Raw genomic sequence first — 20,153 nt, 5'->3', positions numbered from 1 at the left:
ATTCTTGCCTTGCTGTGTTGTTCATGCTTGCTTGTTTGTGCAAAATTAACTAGGAGCATTTTAAAAGAAAAGGAGAAAAAAAAAAAAAAAAAGGGTAAATAGTGTTGAAACCTTGATTGCTACGATTTTTACCACAGGCTGAAGTCGAGTAGGCAGCCCTAACTTAATCATCTAATAAGAGCATGATGACTTTTTAATGACGCTGTAAGGGTCCTTTCCTTTTCTGCCATCTTTGGCCTCCTTTGTGTCAAGTGTGATAATTTGCCTTAATAGCCTCGCATTACGTTTTTTCCTTTTCCCTGTTGCTGAGGAGCCAGCCGAACAGGGAGCAACCCAAGGCTCACCACTCGACAGGGGGTGGCCGTGCCCCAGCCCTGCCCCAGGATGGCAGCTCTTCAGGTTGTCCCAGTGGATGAGTACTGCTGGCCCTGCTGCAAGCACAGCCGATGCTGGAAGGAGTCAGGATGAGGAGCTGCAGCTCCTGTACTGTAATTTTTCCTGCTATTGTGATGGGGAAAGCCAGGTTGCGTTACAGGTTCCTCCTGTTTCTTAGTCTTATGCAGACCAAATGTAAGATCTGAAGAAACATCCTTCGTCGTCTTCGTCTTCTTCTGGCCGTCTCTCCAGCTGACATGAACTCATGTTTCCTTCAGGGCTGTCCTTTTAAGCAGGAGGGCCAGAGAAACTGCATTTTGAAAACTAGTGTCTTAAACGCTGTGTATTCTGCTGTGCAAAGTGAACTCTGCAAGGAATACCTAGGAGTCCTTTCCAGGATGAGGACTGCAGACACTGCACAAATGGTTATAACTTGGAAGCGTTTTTCTCTCCAGGCTCTGGAGCAGACAAATGGAATTTTTGCACCGACTTCAATATGACAGGGTTTCCCCCTTGCTTTTCCTAGACTTTGTGGATGTGTAAAAGCAAAGGAAGTGTGTTTCCTCAGTAGCTGTACTTCGGAAAGTAAAGCTGTCGTCTCATCTTTCTTGCTGAATGCATGTTTGCAGGGATGGTTCCCAATAAAAGCTCCACCCCGAGAGTGTATCACAGTTTGGGGACATGCAGATCCAGGTGTTTGAACAGTGACTTGCTGCCAGTTCCCAGCAATGTTACTCTACTCCCAGTCGTAATATCTGAGTACCTACCTGCAGTTTAGTGCCTGCTACTTTCTGTGCCACAGGATCTGCTAGCTGCTTCCATCTGGGCAATGTTCTGAGATGAATAAAATAACCCCTACTTCTAGAGTTAATAGATCCCGAGGGAAAACTGTTTTTGGCAACCTACTGCTCATCCATAGCAGTAAACACGCTGATCAAAAAGCCAGAAGAATCCTACTCTGGAACAGCCAATTAGAGACAAAACTAAAAAGCAAAACCATTAGAGAAGGGGTGGGGAAAAGGCAGAGATAAAAGGACAAGAAGAGTCTGCTGCGGAGGCTGGACATAGAACAAAGTGCGTGTCAACAAACCTTTATTCTCTGAGCGGTCTTTGGTGATGCAGTCGAAAATGACATAAAATCAAGACCTAGAGGCTTCCTGTCACATTGATTTAGCACTACATTGTTGGCTTCAAGGATTACCTAACGTTGTTTTGATGCTGTCTGTTGTTGTGCTGTTGGTGGTAGTTTACCAGGCAATATGAACCACATACATGTACACTGGGACAAAACCCCTAAAATGTGGGGACAAAATGACTCTTCCCCAAGCTTTTGAACCTTTTTAGTCATCTCTTTTGTAAGGTACCAGTTTTATGGAAGAGGAGGTCTCCTTCAAACTCAAGATTTGTTGCAGTGTAGGAGACTCCTGGTCTCTCCAAATGCTGAGCAATGCTGTGTAGTCCCATGGTTGTGATGCAAGGGAGGGAGGAGAAACTTGAGCACCTGCGTGCATAGTGCAGGAAACGTGGTATGCTTCCTTTGACGTGGGAGGATTCAGCAGTGACACCAGTATGAGCCTGAGGCTGGTAACTTACCTTAAAGGTGTGATAGCACAGAAAGACTCAGAGCTGAGCTGCCTTGGGAACTATGATATCCTGGCGGATATGCATCCTGGCAGTCGTTTTATGCTGTTTTGTGGTATAACTAACATATATCTGAAGATGTTTTGGGCATAGTGTGCTGGCCTTTAAGTCATTTGGAAATAGAGCTCATTCCAGGTTTTATCTAGATGAGGAATCGAAGGAGCATTGAGGTGAATAAACTTTAAGGTGTATTAGTGTAAGTGTCTTAAACCTATGAGTTTATACTTTCACAGCTGATGTGGAACACACTAAATTAAGGCCAACACAGTGCAAATAGCGGTATTTACCCAGGCATTCAACTGAGCCACTTTAACTTTGCACCTCTGTGACTCTGCAGTAACTCAGTTCAGCACTACAGCCTTCTAGTTTGGCTTCTCTGTATGTCCTCCTGAAGGCAAGGCCAGCTATAAAGAGACTCCCCATTTACCTCTTCCCAGCAGGACACAAACCAGAGAACAGGTAAGAACAGGTGTTGAATTGTGAGCTGTTGAACAAGAGGTTGTGTTGTCGACCAGAAATGCTAGTTGACCACTGTATGGCTGGGAGATCACATCAGATCACAGTACGATTGAGACTCCATTAGATGAAAGGTCTTTGGAAGTCTTCTGGCCACACTGGAAGAGGTCCCATTTGTGCTGGAGAGCCGTGTGTGCAATAGGGCAACAGCTCCCGTATTTATTTTAAGGTGTTTGACTTCTTTCCCCAGGTACTGCAGCCACATGCTTCCTCCCTAAGCACATCTCCCCGTGCAAGTCCCTGTCGCTGGCCGAGCAGGAGGTTGTTTTCCACGACATTTTGTTGGGATGAGGAAAGCCTGAGTCAGGACCCGCGTGAGTCCTGCAGCCGTGCCGGTTCAGAGAGCCCTCAGTGAAGTTTGTTTTTTGGTTGTTAAGATCTCAGTTTTCGTTGGCTCTCGCAAATTGTGAGAGCTTGGACTACTGCATGTTTTAGAAATGTTCTTCCCCTGGTGGTCTAGCAGTGGATTGAGTATTACTTTCAAACACGAATATTTATTGTCTTAATAAGGCAGGCTTCTGGGGCCATTAGCCACACAGTTTGAAGGAATGATCTTTGGAGGCTGCAATGTACACATCCGTGATGTAGCACCATGTCAGACTGAATCAGACCTCATAAACAGCAGTGTTGTTTTAAGCTGAAGAGTTAAAAATAAGTTATTGTTCGAAGAAAGTGTCTGTGCTTAACCTAGAGGCAGAAGATGGTGCTGTTCTCGCTGGGTCTGGCAGAGAAGTGGGTCAGAGATGTTTGAACAAGAAAGAGGCTTGGGGAAAAAAATAAAAGATTGGATCGTTAAGCTTGTCATGGCAACTGAATGGAGTAAATCTGTTTCACTGCAACTACTGTGAGTTTTGCTTTCAGGAAGGGTCTGTGCCACAGCAGTCACCGAGAGTTGAGAGTTTCTGATGAGATCAGTCTGAGACAGGATCCATGTCTGGAGCTGTCTGAGAGCACAGCGTGATTTCCTCCATGGGATAAATTAACCGTGGCTTTCTGCTTGTGCACAGTGAGGTCCCTCGCTATCATCTATGCTTGTGTCGAGCTAAGAATAGAAAACAGCAACATCAGCAGTGCTGTGGGAAAACTGCATTGCTCCAGATGGCTGCTGATAAGCTCTTTTCTCATTTGGGATTAAAAACAAAATAGTAGTAAATGGCGGTCATTTCCCATCCGCATCTTAATTTACATGCTTGCTTCACAGCTAGGAGAAAGCGAGGCGAAGTGTGTCTGTTAGACGTGGATTTGTCTGAACACATGTGAGAAGCTATCAGAAAGCAGTTCAGTCGCCTTGCAGGAAAAAAAGCTATAGGAGGAGGGTTTTTGTTGTTTGTTTGTTTGTTTTGTGCTTTTTTTTTTTTTTTTCTTTTCCATTTTGTTTTATCCAATTTATGTGGTTCTGAGCAAAGAGCTCTTATTTCCATTGTTACAAAGGTTTGTGTCCTGTGAGATCCCATTAGGTCTTTTCATTGCCTTGCACAGAGAGAATCTTCATTCCCTCTCCAGAGTTGACTGGGACAAATCCATTGTGCAATGTATTCATCCAGCTCTACAGGCCACGTGTTGCATGCAACTGCCCCATCAATCCTGATCTGCTAAAAAACAAAACAATTTTGAGATCTCTGCTCAGGATCAAGCCTAACCCAAGGAGTCAAACAGTGACTTGTATTCTCTGTAATTATTCTTGACATCAGGCTATTTGGTGAAAGCATATGTTTGCATTTCCTAATTTGTTGGCATGCTTTTACTTTGAATTAATTCTCAGAGAGAGAGAGAGAGAGAAAAGCAAAAGCAGACCTGGCACCCCTGTGGCTATTTCATGCGTTTGCTCTACGAGAACAAAGTCCTTGCTCAGAAAGAGAGCTCTGCCCTGTCCAGAGCAGGATGAGAGGACCATGACTGAGCCAGTTGGTTGCTTCATCGTGCCTGATGGCTGTGGGATATTGAGCAACGTGCACAGTCCTGAGAGCAAAGAGCAGCAAGCTCTATTGTTCGGCTCTAATGGGGAGGGTGGAAACCCTGTTCTCTCACCTACAGTTCAGTTCATGATCAATAAATTATGTGATCAATAAATTATGCGATCACCCAGTTAGCACACTGGCTGTAGAGAGGTCAGCTTCCACCTCTCCAACAGCCATTGTTTTAGATTTTATAAATGTGTAATTAATTGGAATAAGGAAAATAAGCTTTTCTTCTTAAGGAACAAGTGGGGCACAGCCTGAGTCACGGTGCCAATTCATTTGTGGTCAGCTGTCTCACAGACACGGTGTGAAAATAGGTGATATGAAAAAAGAGGTCTTTTGACAGCAGAAAAATATTTCTGCTGGATGTGATAGCATAACCTAACAGTACGGGTATTCCTGTAGGGTATTAACGACTAGGGATCACCGGGGATGTGCAAGTAGTTGCCTAAATGTGATTGCTACTACGCTGGTACCTAGGAGGCAGGGTTATTCCTAGGATAACGTGAGTATCCATTTCCTGGTGCCCTTTGTCTCACCTTTACAGCAGCTCCTGCCTCTTTGCTGGGGGAGTGCAGTGAAGGATTGTCCTGGTAGCTCCGCAGCGCTCTCACTTGCCAGCTTTACTGCTGACAGAGGCTTTTCTCCCGTTCTGCAGGTCAGTTCCCAGTAACCAATGTGGGATGTTTGTTAGAGAGAACCTGGCCAAGTGTCTGGTGTGGTAACCAGAGTGAGCTTGTCATTTATGCGGTACATGAGACTGAGGCTCTCTTCTTGAGCACTGCTCAGGATCCACGGTAAGAGGGTAACAAATAACCTTCTTGCTGTTTCTTCTGCTGGGAGTGGTAGTAGCCGTGATCATCTGCCAGCACTGACTCTGCACCAGGACTTTATGATGTGTTAAAAAAAAAAAAAGAAAAAGCTTTAACTGCTTTTGGGGGACTCCGTACTGGTATCTGTTACACCAAACCACTTATTTAGGTACAGCTCTTCTCGGTGTTGGAGGTGGGTCTGCAGCCAGTGGTGTCTGGGACTGCTTGTGCTGGGTAAGTGATGACACAGGCTAGGTGAGGATGCCAGTTGCTCTTCTCACTTTTCTCTGACATAGTTTGCTAGCACAGCGTGGAGTAGCTTCAGCATAAAAAGAAATGAGACATCATAATATGAGCAAATGGGAGCCTGGTGACTAAGACACTGGCCGGGAATACTGTCTTCAAATATTTGCTGGAGGCCACGCTGAAATTCAAGCCCTTATCTCCCACAGCTCTATAACGTGTGCCTGCCATCAGGCTATTCACTCACCCTTCAGCACATTACAGCATCTGTCTTACTCTTCTGCTGGAGGGCTTCTGCGTTACGTTTTATAGTGCCAGACAGAGAGACTCGGGCTGCCTGCCTGCACAGCACCACGGCCCCACCACTCGGTGTTATTCCAGCTTGTGGTGAAACTCCGTGGTTCAGGGCGACCACATAAAATGTGCGGGATAGCAAATGACTCCAGCAAACATATCAAGAAAGCCTCATTGCAAGTCAGCTGAGGAAAGGTGCTAAGCTAGATTTCCTCTGGCAAAAGGGGAAGATGAAATTAGAAATAAACCTCACTCCTGTAGGCTCCTCAAATCAAAGGCACGGCATTAGCCACTTAGTCATGGAAGCGAGATAATCACTTGCTTCCTCAGCCTCACTGCGAACTTAACACAAAGGAGAGAGCCTCAGTAGTGGCTCTGGAAGGACTTTTTCAACTCTGGAGGAAAAAAACAAAAAACACTTCCCCCTTTATAAACTGCATCCTTGGGTATTTCTATCATGTACTCTTGGCATTTTGAATACAAACTCAGGAAGGACCAGAATGGAGATTCCCTCTGTCTCAAAATAGAAAAGGATAATGTTTGTGTGTTGCTATAACTTAGTTGGTAAAGGTTAGTCTTAGTGGACTGATGTAAGGGACATCCTGGCTCAGAAAGAGCAGCACCCATTTAAATATCTAGCCTGAAACCCCCAAGATAAAATCCAGTACATCTTTTCTGTGCATTTTGGTTTGGGACAGATATTCAGCAGTATATTTTATAGGAGGATACAAAACCAATTGGCATGTCTGAGGAGAAAACATCTCAGCAAACAATGCCCTTCATCAGAAAACAATCTGGAAATGTGACGCTATCACAGGCAAATCTAGGTTGTACCATGCTAGGAGTGACCTGATTGCATGTAATCTGGGCTAAAAAAAAAAAATAAAAAAAAAAAAATTAAGCAAGATTGTTTAAATGCAGCTTCAGGGAGTGCTACATATTTTATCTCAGTTTCATCTGGTTTCCCATAATATCAAAGCCGTGTTTAGTGGATAGAGATTTACGACCAGAAAATGATATGTAGAGCTGAAGAATGTGAAGGGATGAAGTGCCTTGTAGAATTAGTTATCATTGCTGGGGAAGTAGAGCTGGTTTACAGCTTGCTTTTTCCCTCTCCATCTGGGACTGATTTGTGTCTTTGCATTGTATATAGGAAATGTTCTCTGCTATTCTCCAAACGTAAAGACTGTGTTTTAGGCACTGTGGTGTAAGAGTTTCTGAAAACCTTGACTTATGCATGGACTCTTGTTAGTTTGTATGTTTTTACAAATATTTTTTCTTTATCCTGTATCTTAAACTATATGTACATATTTATACTTAGATGCTCAGCTACTGCTGGCAATGGGACAATTATGAACACATTTTCCTTCCCTCGTGTTAGCCAAGGCTATGTACACACTATATTATTTTGTTTCATTTTTGTGTTTGAATACTGAGCACGGTGAAGAGGGAGAAATAACTTTGTGGGAGGTAGGAGTTATTCCAGTGAATGTCTAGTGACTAGGAGACAAGGCTGTGTAGACATTTTTGTTTCAAGCTCCCAGTGATTGATAGCTAAGATACCAAATGGATGGCGGTTTTGGAAGAAAGATCAAGGCAACTGATGGCATCAGGCATTTGCAAGGAGGTTTTTCACAGAGCTGGCTGGCAGCTGGTCTTTTGGGGCTTTGAGTGGACTTGCCAGTTGTCCGAGCTTCATGTAACACAAAATGATTTGTGGATGTGCTGCAGTCGTTGGCCTGTGGTAGGGGAATGCTTTGGCTTATTTTTAATTTCAAAAATGTCATCTCGGTTTAGGACAGGGCTCTAGAGTGGGACTAAAGGCTGAGTTACGTGTATGTTGCTTCTCTTGGCAATTTTGAATGTCAAAATTGCCTTTTGTTACTTTCACCATTCTTAAAGATCAAGTTGAGAGGCGCATATCTTAGATGTCTTTTAAATGTCACTCAGCCTAAAAGCCAAAAGTAAAACAGACACTAGATATGGTACGCAAGAGCATTCGTTAGCACCATTCAGAATCAGGGAACTCTTTTTTTTAAAGCTATTTGAGGAACCAAAAGAAAACTGCAAGTAGGCTTCTTGCTGACAAGTTGCAGGTGTATACCACATGCCCATATTGGAAAAAAGATGCGGTTATGAAGGTCTTGATGACAGACAAGGGTCTAAAATGCCTTCATCTCCAGGTTTTAGCTAGTTCATCTGTTTTTTATTTGCATTTCCCTCTGCTAGCAGTGTTAGTATTTTCCAAACTCAGTAAAACCATGCACAGATCTATACAAAATTACTTTTCTGCATTTTCAGTTATTTAGTTTAGTAAGGTCTTACTTTAGCTATATCATAATTTTTTGGTGATTATTCCTTGCTGAAAAATCCAAGAGGAAGGACTGATAAGATTGAGCAGAGAGCATTTTATCTAGGTCTGCTTTGCTAGAATAGGTAGAATCCACTTACGCCTTGAGTGTACCATGCAGGTGAGCATTTGCATTTGTCTCTTATCACTACTCCTAGCTAAAAGATCTGACCTCCTCTGATGAATGAGGGTGAACTTGAGAGGAAATGCTTATTCTTAAGGGAGAAAGCCTTATGCACACGCCTAGTTACTCCAAACAGCTGCACTCTAGCTTCACTCTTCAAAGATGCATATATTCAGAGGGCAGGAGTAACAGAGCAGCAGCACTCTGGAAATATCCAGGCAGCTCTTTTGTTACTGTAAAATACATTTTGAAAAAGAAAACAACTAATGAAATCACATGGAAAATGGCGTGGGTCCACCCAGCTAGAAAATCTTGCATGTTTTTATTATCAGACCTCTTTCTTCTCCAGTTCTCAAGAGAATGGCGCAGAGACAGAAAAAGGTACTTCTCCATGTAAAAGAATAGTTTTCACAGCAAATTCTCAACAGCCCCCATGTTTGTCTTTCCTGAGAACAATAAAATCAAGTCTTGATTAAAAATATTTTAAAAGTAATAATTCTACATTGAAAATTAGTCAATTGAGCTTTTTGTTTGTGTTAAATAATTGCAGGAGTCATTTTTAAAACAATAAAAGCAACAATTTGATTCATTTAAAACACTGGAGAAAATTAGTTGAGGAAGTGTAAACATCATTTTCCAGAAAGTGCCCAAAATTTATTCTCATCTTTTTATCTAAACAAATTCCTCAAGTATAATTTTGAGGAATGGAAAAAATCTATGATTAATTTAATAGGCAGCAAAATTAGATGCAGACAGTGAGCATAGTTTGTAGCTGTGTGGGAGTCAGCAGAAGGGATCCTGGAATGTGATGGTGTCATTATGTGTCCTTAAAGCATCGTGGCTTTTCCTTTTGTAGCAATAAACTTGCCCTTCTCTCTTTTTAGAGGAGAATATAGAACCTTCTCACCCTCTGCTTAGGAGACAGTCTTCCTGTAAGATAATGTTGTTTTTGATGAAAATGGGAAAAATTTGTATGTCTCTCTCTGCTTTCATGAAATTATATGTGCAAGAGATTTTGTGCTGTATGCCATTGGGACGTTGTCTAACAGTTGGCAGGTTTAAGGAGTATACTAAGCACATACGTAAAGTAAAGGTTATCAAAGTGAAATGCTGAATGGAGATGTTTGTTTTCTTCCAAATGGTGTGGGTCAGTGGGGAGTGGTGCAACTACAAAGGAATTTTGTACCAGTGTGGTGTGGACACTGACTGTAAGAACAGTGACCTTACTATCCTACCTGACACCTGTCAAAGCAAAATTCCTTCATGGAATTAAGACAAATTCAAACGTTGCCTGTTGCAGAGTGTATCAGGACTTTCAGCTACTGAGACAAGTTTTCTGGCTCTGTTTTTTTCTTCACTGTAGAGTTTTAAGTTCTCGTCTATGAATCAGAGGGCTGAGAACTTGGAACCCACAGAACTACAAGTTCTCTTGTGCCAACGTATGTTTGAGGCAAGAAAAGATGATCACCAAGGGACCTGGTTGTATTTTTGTAATTCCTGACGTTGTCATACAGTTCCACCAGCAGCTTAAGCATAAGTATTGCTGTAAAGTGTCCCTACCTCTATCTCCTAGTCGAAGCAAATGGTATCTCACTTGCAGGTTTCTTCATTTTTATTTATTTTATTTGGAAACGGACTATATACATCCCTTGCACACTGATTCACTTTTCTTTTTACCCACCAGGCCTATCCTTGCACCAACGATAAGGAATGTGAAGTCGGGCGGTACTGTCACAGTCCTCATCAAGCAACATCTGCATGCATGATATGCCGGAGGAAGAAGAAGCGTTGCCACAGAGATGGAATGTGCTGCCCTGGGAATCGCTGCAACAATGGTACTTCTTTGGTCATTTCTTCTTTTCCCTCTGTAAAATCAGCATTTTGATAGTATCTACTGAAAAGAGATTTCCAAATGTTCTCAGCAGAAGTATTTGTTTCTGGGTAACTCCAGTTTCTTTCCTAAATCAAAATAGAATCCCTTTTACTGAAGGGATTTTATCCAGTATTTTTACTGAAGCTGAAAATATCATCAGCTATAAGCTTTACTTGTCTTTTTCTTTTGGCTTAGAAAAGATGCTGAGTGATCTTCTTTCTCTTCTAATTCTAGAGAAGTGCAAGATCTAATAATCATAGGAAACCAGTCTGATCTGTGACTCCATTTAATAACTGCATATCCATTGTGTGGTTGGACAGGGGAAGTTTTATGCTGAACGAGCCAAGAGAAATAGAGGCCATTAAAGAGTAAAATTAGACCAAGTGGATTCATGGTTGTCATATCAATGCAGGACCAGATGGTGCCTAGCTTGGAAGGGGAAGGGAAGAGAGGCAAGAAGGGAAAAGAGGGACAGCTGTGACAGTGCAGCATGAGTTGAAATTCAAAAGCTGTGCCAGGCTAGAGGCTGTTCAATCTCCCCTGCCTCCTTCCCCTTCCTCCCCCTCCCTGAAGCACGCCTGTGCAGGAAGCCACAGTTGCCATTTCTAATATCCTGCACTGCAAGGAATATATGTATGTATTTTTAATGTATCTTTAAACCTTTTCTCCACTTCATTATCTATAATAGTAGTTTTTACGTTTAAGGCTTGTGTACAACCAGACTTTTTCCTCCTCTGGGCTGGGGAAACCGCCAGATGATGAAGCCACTGACAAAAATCACAGCATCTTTTCAAGTGCTGCATTCAATGTGTCTTGATTTGCAGGAAAACTGCAAAGAATCCATATTTGTAAGGAGGCAGAAGAGACCCAATCAATCCTAGGGATACTTTCCCTGGGGGGGGGGTCTAACTGTACTGTTTACATTCCCACACTCTCCTCTTGAGATCAGAGAGAGATGTCTCCAAGGCAGTCTCCAGATGCTCAGACCATAAAGCCAGTGTGACAGCAAGACAGTGACAGTGAGTGAAGCACTGCTGTGATGAAACTAGGGGCCAGGGATCAGTGACAGAGCCGTGATGAGAGCTGAGAGTTGCTGGAGCTGAGCCCAGCACCCCCTCGCTTTCATGGTTCCAGTCCCAATCCTAGCCCAAGTATGTTCCTCAGCTGCTTTTCCTCTTGTTGAAATCTATGACTGACCGACTTTTCCCCATAGGTATTTGTGTACCTGTAACTGAAAGCATCCTTACGCCTCACATCCCTGCTCTAGACGGGCCCCGCAACAAGAAGAACGGTCATTATGCTAGCAAGGATTTGGGATGGCAAAACTTAGGGAGGCCACAGTCCAAGCTGTCACACATAAAAGGTAAGAGCGCATTTGCACTGCACTGTCTCGTTAGTTAGTAACTCTCCTGTTATTGCTGTTTAAGTACAGCAATGCAAAGCAGCAACAGTCATTTCCCAGGTCATGAATCTCTATCGTGAGAATTCAGAGCACAACTCCAGAAGCGATGTAACATCAACCAACAATTCCTGTGATTGAAATAGCATCTGCCGTCTTCTCTGTATCAGAGGGGACCGAAAATTCATTTTTCAGTTGTGCAAGACCGTACACATCCTCCTCTTATAACAGTCATGTAATTAAGCACTTGGCATTGTGCTTACAAACCTGTAGTCTCCTTCCTAAGTCTTGGGAGAGTTTGCACCAATTACCCTCCCAAACCTTCCTAATTCATCTCTTCCCTTGTGTTTATGTCCTTCAAATAGCCACAGATGGAAATATCATCTCTCCTTTTTCTGAGCTTCATTGGCATCAGACTGCACTGAACCTGTATTTTCACATTTTCCCTTGAGGTAAAATAGTTTGCTTACTCCTTTTAGGACACGAAGGCGATCCCTGCCTGCGGTCATCAGACTGTATTGAAGGACACTGCTGTGCTCGCCATTTCTGGACCAAAATTTGCAAGCCTGTGTTGCACCAGGGGGAGGTGTGCACCAAACAGCGCAAGAAAGGCTCCCATGGACTGGAGATTTTCCAACGATGTGACTGTGCCAAGGGGCTGTCTTGCAAAGTATGGAAAGACGCGACCTCCTCTTCTAAATCACGACTTCACGTATGTCAGAAAATCTGAGTGAGGACTGGGAAGGCAGCATCAAGTGACTGTGGTTGTATGTATTTAATGCGTTACAGCATGGTGGGAAACAAGGACTGCACGTGAAAGAGGAGTGGCTTAAGCAACAGTTAGGGTAGGAGTAGAAAGAAGTCACAAACGCATTTCTTTTTGAGCTGGTGGCAAACACAAGAGCAGCTGGAGATTTCCCACTGTGCAGTTCTTCTGTAAATAACTCCTACAGGTTGTGGGAAAATGCTAGTATGCAAACAAGCGCGGTGGAAATTAATGCCACTTACCTTGCTGTGCTGTCCCATGATGTTCCGGGGTTCAGTGTATGGGCTACAGGGGTTTTCCAGCATCACAGTGCCTGCTAAATAAATTGTATACATTGTACATATAGGAAGCAGTGCATTCCAGGAAGGCTTGTCTGTCAACACATTATTGGTCACTAAAATACACATGGCAGGTGTGAGAGAGGGAAATGCAGTTACTGTGAATGTCCATACACTCTCGTCATTCAGGGCTGACACTTCAGCAAAGCGCTCCTGCAGGACAAGAGTGCTACACGAGTGCTACATTTTGCAGGCCCTTGCAAAAGAGGTGAAAACTTGCCATCTTGCGATTCCAAGACAGCAGCAATTTCTCTAGTCAGAGGCCTTTAAACAGGGTTTTATTTCGTATATTTAGGTAAACTGAAATGCTTTATGTAGTTCAATGTCATAGTATGGTACTTAATCGCTTGTATTTGTCTCGGTTTACTGCTAGTATACATTGGACTGAACAGATGAAGCAAATACACGCATGCTGAATCCAGAATTATATACAGGCAGTTGCTCGTTAGTCCTAAATATACTTTCTTTGCCTAAACATACATGCATTATAGACATTTCCAAAAGAGACAGCAGAGTGTTGAAGTACATAACATGAAGAGCTATGAAATTGTGCCACTGTTGCTGTTGTAACAGACAGTGTAGGCACTCATTGGGGGATTTAGCCCATAGCACTATAAACTCAGAGTTTTACATTTTAATTGTAGCAATGGGCCACAGTTTGCTAGCAGTGTTCAATCTGGTTGCACTCTGCAGAAGCGTAAATGGATTTGTTTCTTAGAGGTAGCAAAGAAAAAAGAGTTGGCTCTTGTGAGCACCTCCTCTCCAGCAGAAAAGGCTGCAAGAAGATGGTGTGACCACACTGACCTGTTAAGCATCATGGGATGTTGCAGCACACCAGGCTCGTGTGTATCCAACCTGAACTTGATCTTTTCTCAGTCTGGACTGTTCTGCCAGGAGTGATGGAAGTACGTGGACTGTGAAAACAGCTAACAACTCTACATTGTTTGTGTACTGGTTAAAAAAGGACAGCCTACATCGTTTGATTTCTATCACAGGTCTTTTCAAACTTTTTTTTTTTTTTATTTTACTTATTTGCAAGTATTCCTTTGTATAGACATTGGTAAAGAGACTGATAATTTTTTTAAAAAGTCCAATTCTATAACTGACCTAATGCTAAACCATAATTAGCTGTCTAAAATTACCCACTGTCATGTTTTATAACACAAGAGATCTTTCTGTTTAATCAGTTCTGAAAGCAAGGACACCAGTATATAGTTTTAAGACCATGTCACCCATACTTTAAACACCTTTTTCCACTGACATGTCTCTATCAGTGGTTGTTTTAAAGCTATAGCTTTTATACACCCCTACTCAGATTTCCTAATTAGAACACAGACCTCAGCTACGTTACCTTTATCTTTCATAAGAGTATAAATAAGAGTAGTTCACAAGCCTCTTTCCCTACTGGAGTTGGTTTTTATTGGTCTAGAGGGACTGCTCTGAGATAGTTTCTTCTGTTTTTAATAGTCTCGGTCAGACTTTAATCTCACAGTCCTACCAGTTTAACTCTGGTTATTTCAGAGGAGTTTTTCTCGCATAATTGAAGCAGGAATAAGGCTTACAAATAGCATCACTTCAAATACTCAAAAAATACAGGAACCAATTCTGCAAGTGTTGTTTACACTGACAGAGGAGCTCTACTGCCTTCATTGTGATGACATGTAAAAGAAAATGTAACCCAGCTTGAGCGAGGGGTGGGGGGGTGGGAGGGGGGATTGCAGAAATGGGCTCTCAGCAATTTTTATCTTTTCCTATCATTGGCCTAGCCCCCTCCCTTTTCCTCTTACAAACCGTAGTTATTTGGGATAATTTATTTACAGGAAATGTTTAATGAGATGTATTTTCTTATAGAGATATTTCTTACAAAAAGCTTTGTAGCAGAATATATTTGCAGCCTGTTGACTTTAATGTAGAAAAATGTATAATAAGATTAAATATATTAAATGTCCTTTCCTGTTCCTCCCCAAATCTTTTACCCAAGTTCTTTTCCTTACCTGCTGCTTAAGAAGAGTAGTTCTTTCTGGAAGGCTATGCAAACCTGTTGGAAAAAAGCATATATGCTTTTTAGCTGTACAAGAAAAAGAATCTGATCGTACTTGTGTCTCAAAACCCTATGTAGGCTAAGTTTCGGTAAAACATGTGAAGGTCATCTTAAAATCTCCATGTGTCATTTCCGCAAAACTGGCTTAAGTGGCAATTATCTATATGAAAAAAAAATTAAAATAAATATCTCTTGAGAGAGAATTTCCACCTGAACATTCAAGAATAAGTTTTGAAAGTAGTGAATCTAGGTGCATAATGTTCAATCAACCAGGCTAAATAACAAAGGTGCTCAGATACATCCCCTGGATAGTGATACAAACCCGAGAGACTCACAGAGAGTACAGCCAACTTTCAAATTACACAGCATTTTGCTATAGGTTTTTGCTATTTGTACAGCATACAACTACATTGCTCCAAGATACATAGCTAGCAATTCCGAAATGGCAGATAACAGCATTCAGCTCTAACAAAATGAAACAATTCATATGACACAACTGAAAATATTGCTACTAAAAACAGCCAAGTTTTGAACCCAGGAAAACCCCTGCAGATCTCAATAACTATTGCAAAATAAAAACCGTGGTTATTGAGCAATGGTCTCAATATTCTTGTTGCTTGTTTCTGGGAACCCTTTGCTCAAACATATGTACATTTGGAGAATGGAATGGTCTCCCAGAAGCACTGGTGTTTGTACAAAATGAAAAGGTTTTGCTACTGTTACTTACAGTATTTGGTGGGTAGGCCTTTGAAAATTATTATTATTATTATGGTGTTGTTTGTTAAAAGGGTTACAAAGTTGTGAGCATCTTCAGATCCCAGTGACTTCAACAAAGTTTGAAACTGCCAAAGCCTTCAGAGATTTAATCTGGGAACAAAAACAATAGGCACAGGCAGTTCTTCGCACACCACAAATACTGAGCAACATAGCTGAACTGAATAGCATGCAAGCAGTTTCGCAAGGCTGAAGTTTGAAGTGTTTAGAAGCTATTCAGTTAATATTTTGGGGAACTATACATCAGTTTAAGAATAAAAGAACAGCTAAATTTGGGGATAATTGCTCTCACTCACTGGTTCACTCATCAAAGGAATTAAGAGTGACTTTGGCTCAGTAACATTTCAGAAATCTGCTGTCATGACACAAGTACTGAAGAGATTATTGCTGAACAATTAAAATACTCTTCCTATTAGCCTAGAATAGCCTCAGCAACGCAACATCTCTTTGGAAAAACTTACTAACTTTCAAAAAAAATAATGGATTTCTACTGTCTAGCAGCATATATTTGATTTACAGTATATATGTGGGCGTGTATCTATTACTGTACTATTTGCTTTGTCTTGTGTTGTTTGCAACCTATAGTATTTATGATTTTAAACTTTATTTTTTATTTTTTAATGCAAGCAATTAAAATAGATTTATGCACTTACTTTCAACAGCATACACCAATCTGACACCAAAATACAATTCACTGGAATTCCGTATATCTTCTATACATCTTCTTTGTTTTCTGGCTTTTTTTCTGCTATTTGTGCCAACTTAAAAAAAAAAAAAAAAAAAAAAAGACAAGAACAAGACACATGACCCTTCTTGGACACAGACCTGGAGAGTAAGAAGAGACATTCCTAAACGTTTCGTTGTTAACAACTTGCCAGCCCTTTCAGTTTTCACTTCAGAGATCTGCAACCTCACCCCCCAATCAAAGAGTTAAATTCTATCAAAGAATTTTCTTTTCACCCTTCCAGTTGTCTTTCCTTCTAGGAACAACACTTTAAAAAAGTATCTTGAAGGTCAAGGCCAACAGAAACTCATCATATAGCAGGTACACCAAGCCAAGGCTTTTAGGAGCCTTGAGATCCATTCTCTAACTCTCAAAAATTTCTTTTCTAAAAGAGCTGTGTAGACACCATCACCTATTTAGATTATAACATTTCACTCTCCGTTGAACAGAAACTTTATGCGCAGGTGCCCCATTATCCAATACATTTTTAACATGTCCATGGTTACCAAAGAGTGCCTATGGTTCAACGCAGACCCTACACGCATTCTTACATGACATTTAACTTTTAACTTTAGCATAATTATTGTAATTTGCTGAAAAACTGCAAAGGTCTGTTGTGGCCCCTCTCATGGTTCTGCCAGCTTTTCAGAGACCTGTTGAAGGCAGAAGTGCAGGAGGTAAGGAGAGAGCACAGAAAATGGTGGTGGGGAGGGTGGATGGGAGAGAGCCAACCAAAAGCCTGAAATATGGGCGGAAGGGGACTCTGCCTCAAAAATTAATTAAATGCTATTGTAAAAGCCATGTTTTCACCATATCCCTGTGCAATCACCAAGAATAGAGGAAGGACAAACACATCCTGCACTGCTCCTGAGCCTTGTCCCCACAGCGCTGCCCCAGTGGTGAGCGATTCCTTTCCCTCAAAATCCCAAGCCTTGAGCCACTGTGCTCCAGGCACGCATCTCACCTTGGTTCTCTGCGTATCCAAACCCCAGTGATTCCAGAGGTTTCAAATTTGTTGCCAACCCTCTGAACCACTGTTCAGACAGCACTGCTATAGCTAGGAGTCTGCCCATGCCTAGGAATCCTACTAGAAAACTGCAGAGAGGGAAGAAAGACAAAAACAGGAGAGGGCTTCTGCGCTGCAGAACTCCAGCTGCTTCCAGAGCTATTATTTTGACCACCACTGATGGGACTGACCCTGATGGATATACAGCATTGGATGGAGCTCATTGCAAACTTGTTTATTCTGGCAGCTCCCTGTTTTTTTTGGAATTGCTTATTGTTATAGCATGAGTGTCAATTACTTATTTACAAATGTCTGGTACCAATAAACTCTTTGTTTTTTTACAGTACCGGCTTGCAGCTTGATTTAGAAGTGGTTTGCTGCATGCCAACTTCCTGAAGCAGAGGAAATAATCTTTTAGAGGAAATTAACATTTTAAGAAGCATGCTTTTTTATTTATTTTTTTTTTTTTTTCAGGAAAATTCTATATAGAAAAGGAGTAGGAAGGAACACATAATTAACACAACAAGACTCCCTGGCACAAATCTTAGTCTTAGAGTCCTTGGCAAACCTTATGATATAATTCTCCAATGGTGTTATAAAATTTGGCTGAGCAGTGGTCAACAGATCAGAAATGCATACCTATGCGACTGCTATGATGTGCGTAGCTGATTTCTATTTCTTACTAGCTATTCTTTATTTTTGAGAGTACGTTATTCATCAACATTCACTCAATAGGTTTGCAAACTTTTTAAAAAAATCAACTACAAATCAAACGTTCCATAATTCAGTAAAATTGTAAGCCTAGATCTCACAGATATTGATGTTTTTTTCCTTAGAGACTGTAATCTTTAATGGAGTTGTAAAAAATAAATAAATGAATATATACACACACAGAAAATAATGAATAATATGGCTCTGGAAGAAACTTGCAAGGAATTTTGGAATATCCCATATTAATGAATCCAATGACTGCCCAAAGCTTTGGAAAACTTTAGAAAAATCTACTCCCAAATGATTTGGGTAGTGTATTCTTTCTTTATCTGAGCAGTTAAGGATATTGTAAGCAATGGTTCTTTAGAACAATGGATAATGATAAAAGAAAATATCTGTGTGTATGCTCTCAAAAGAAGCATTGACTCTTCTGTTTCAAAAGATGTTTAACTCTTCTATAGAGATAAGTTCAGAAGGGGCAACATTGTCTGTTCCTAAAGCAGAATGCTGTTAACTGATAATATTGCGTTAAATTTCCAAAACTATTGAGTTAATCTATTCAAGTTTTGAACTACTTGAAAGCTACTGTTTTTTATATCCTGGAGCTTCCTTCTAACCTGTGTGGAGATCAACGTCTGTGGGAGTCTACAAGTCAAAAATGATCCCCATTAGAAATTCATCAGGATGACTGTAACTAACTACTGGTTGAGAGGCCTTCCCTCTACTACTAGTGTCCAGTGAGATTTCAAAGTATATCATAAACTGAATTTGTCACATTATTTTTCATCTCTCTGCACCTCTGGATTTAGTCTGATGAGGAAACATCAAAATACAGTTCTCATATTATCACTGGTTTGATGACTAGAATCTTACAAAAGTAATTCCCATTGCAGAGCCTGTTTTCATGAATTTTGCAGTTCAAAATCTATACTCAAAAGGTTTAAATACTTCAGAGCAGTATCCAGAAATCTTCATGTTTATTCAAGTATCAACTTTCAAACATTTTGAGAATCATTTATTAAAACCTTTTATAGAAATGCATCATTCTGCAACTGCAACTACAGACCATATCGTGCAATGCACAGAATAAATACATCTTCAAAAAGCAGAAGAAATCAAAAGAAGAAAATTTCCACCTAAAGATAATGCTGAAGACTAAAAGTGAACCATGACAGATTGCAACTGTTTAGTATTTGCCTTGTATTGTACAGAGTCTATCCTAATGACTCAAACTATAAGTACATAAACACTTTAGTACAACTCAGCTGAATGCCTGAGTGACACCAAGGCTGTTAAATCACCATCAAGGTATGCATTCCACTGCTGTATACCCTTCAGCATTTACAGCAACACAGTTTCACTCTGGGTGTGCCGTGATAATTACTTCTTGAAAATAAGTAGTTATATAAAAAGGCAGTTTCCACCACAAGGCCATAAATCTCTAAGTTCTTATCAATATAATTCATATTTTAATGGTCATTATCACCACTGGTGAAACACTTTTTCAAAAATAAGCATATAGGAAGATGCTCATATGAAGAAACCTTGCTTTGCAAAAAAAAACATTTTAACAAAAGACAGAATTACTTAAATTGTGTCTTACCTTTAATAAAGGTCATCTTCCTTGTCACTGTCTTCCCCGCCCAAGCAAAGAGGTTCATTTATACATGACCAGTCATGTATTTAATGGGCTCCTCTGCTGGTGTCAGAGTAATTTTACATGTCCTAGAAACAACGCAGGAAGGTAATTTTCAATCCAAGAGTTCAAGTCTAAATTTATTTTTGGATACTGATTTGCATTTCTGCCTTTAAAAAGTCCTGCTAGAATTTGCAGAATCTTTCAGGAATATTTCACCTCCAACTGCTTAATTGCAGAATTTAAATCAGCATAATTGCAAGAAATGTAGAAGAAAGAGCAGATCTGTTGTTTCTCTTTTCTACTGAGCACTAACAAATTGAGAAGACAAACAGCAAAGAAAATGTGAGATGAACTTTGGAACAGGTCATTTTGAACTAAACATTAAAATTCCTGTTTCTTTCAGTACAGCCTGAGTATTTTTCCTACAACACCTCTCTGAAACATAAACACTTACAGTATATAGCGCCTGACTTACTGATGATCCCATAAAGTCCCATAGATGTCAGTGGGAGCAGCTGAGGTGCAGCACTTGTGTAATATTATCCAACATCCTCGTGTCACCATGTGGC

The 20,153-nt window shown here is 40.9% G+C and overlaps 1 protein-coding gene and 1 long non-coding RNA gene across 6 annotated transcripts in view; one reads left to right on the top strand and one right to left on the bottom strand.

Moving 5' to 3' along the window:
- DKK2 (dickkopf WNT signaling pathway inhibitor 2) overlaps positions 1-13,192 on the top strand; it is a 52,884-nt gene extending 39,692 nt beyond the window's left edge. For all 5 annotated transcript variants that reach the window (XM_084518281.1, XM_084518284.1, XM_084518282.1 and 2 more), the window contains 3 exons: positions 9,998-10,148; positions 11,400-11,549; positions 12,065-13,192. In XM_084518281.1, the coding sequence (XP_084374407.1) occupies positions 9,998-10,148; positions 11,400-11,549; positions 12,065-12,315 (552 nt within the window). In that variant the 3' untranslated portion in view covers positions 12,316-13,192. The remainder of the gene's footprint in view (positions 1-9,997; positions 10,149-11,399; positions 11,550-12,064) is intronic.
- Positions 13,193-13,325: 133 nt separating this feature from the next.
- LOC311436262 lies at positions 13,326-19,671 on the bottom strand. The gene is made up of 5 exons (XR_014692706.1): positions 19,549-19,671; positions 16,158-16,265; positions 15,458-15,597; positions 14,684-14,727; positions 13,326-13,576 (listed from the first exon to the last, which is right to left on the bottom strand). It is a non-coding gene; the product is annotated as an uncharacterized lncRNA (long non-coding RNA).
- Positions 19,672-20,153: the final 482 nt, after the last annotated feature.

Source organism: Aythya ferina (assembly GCF_964211825.1).
Source record: "Aythya ferina genome assembly, chromosome: 4".
Lineage (NCBI taxonomy): Eukaryota > Metazoa > Chordata > Aves > Anseriformes > Anatidae > Aythya > Aythya ferina.
Note: the sequence above shows the minus strand (reverse complement) of the source record. Positions and strands in the feature narration are given on the sequence as shown.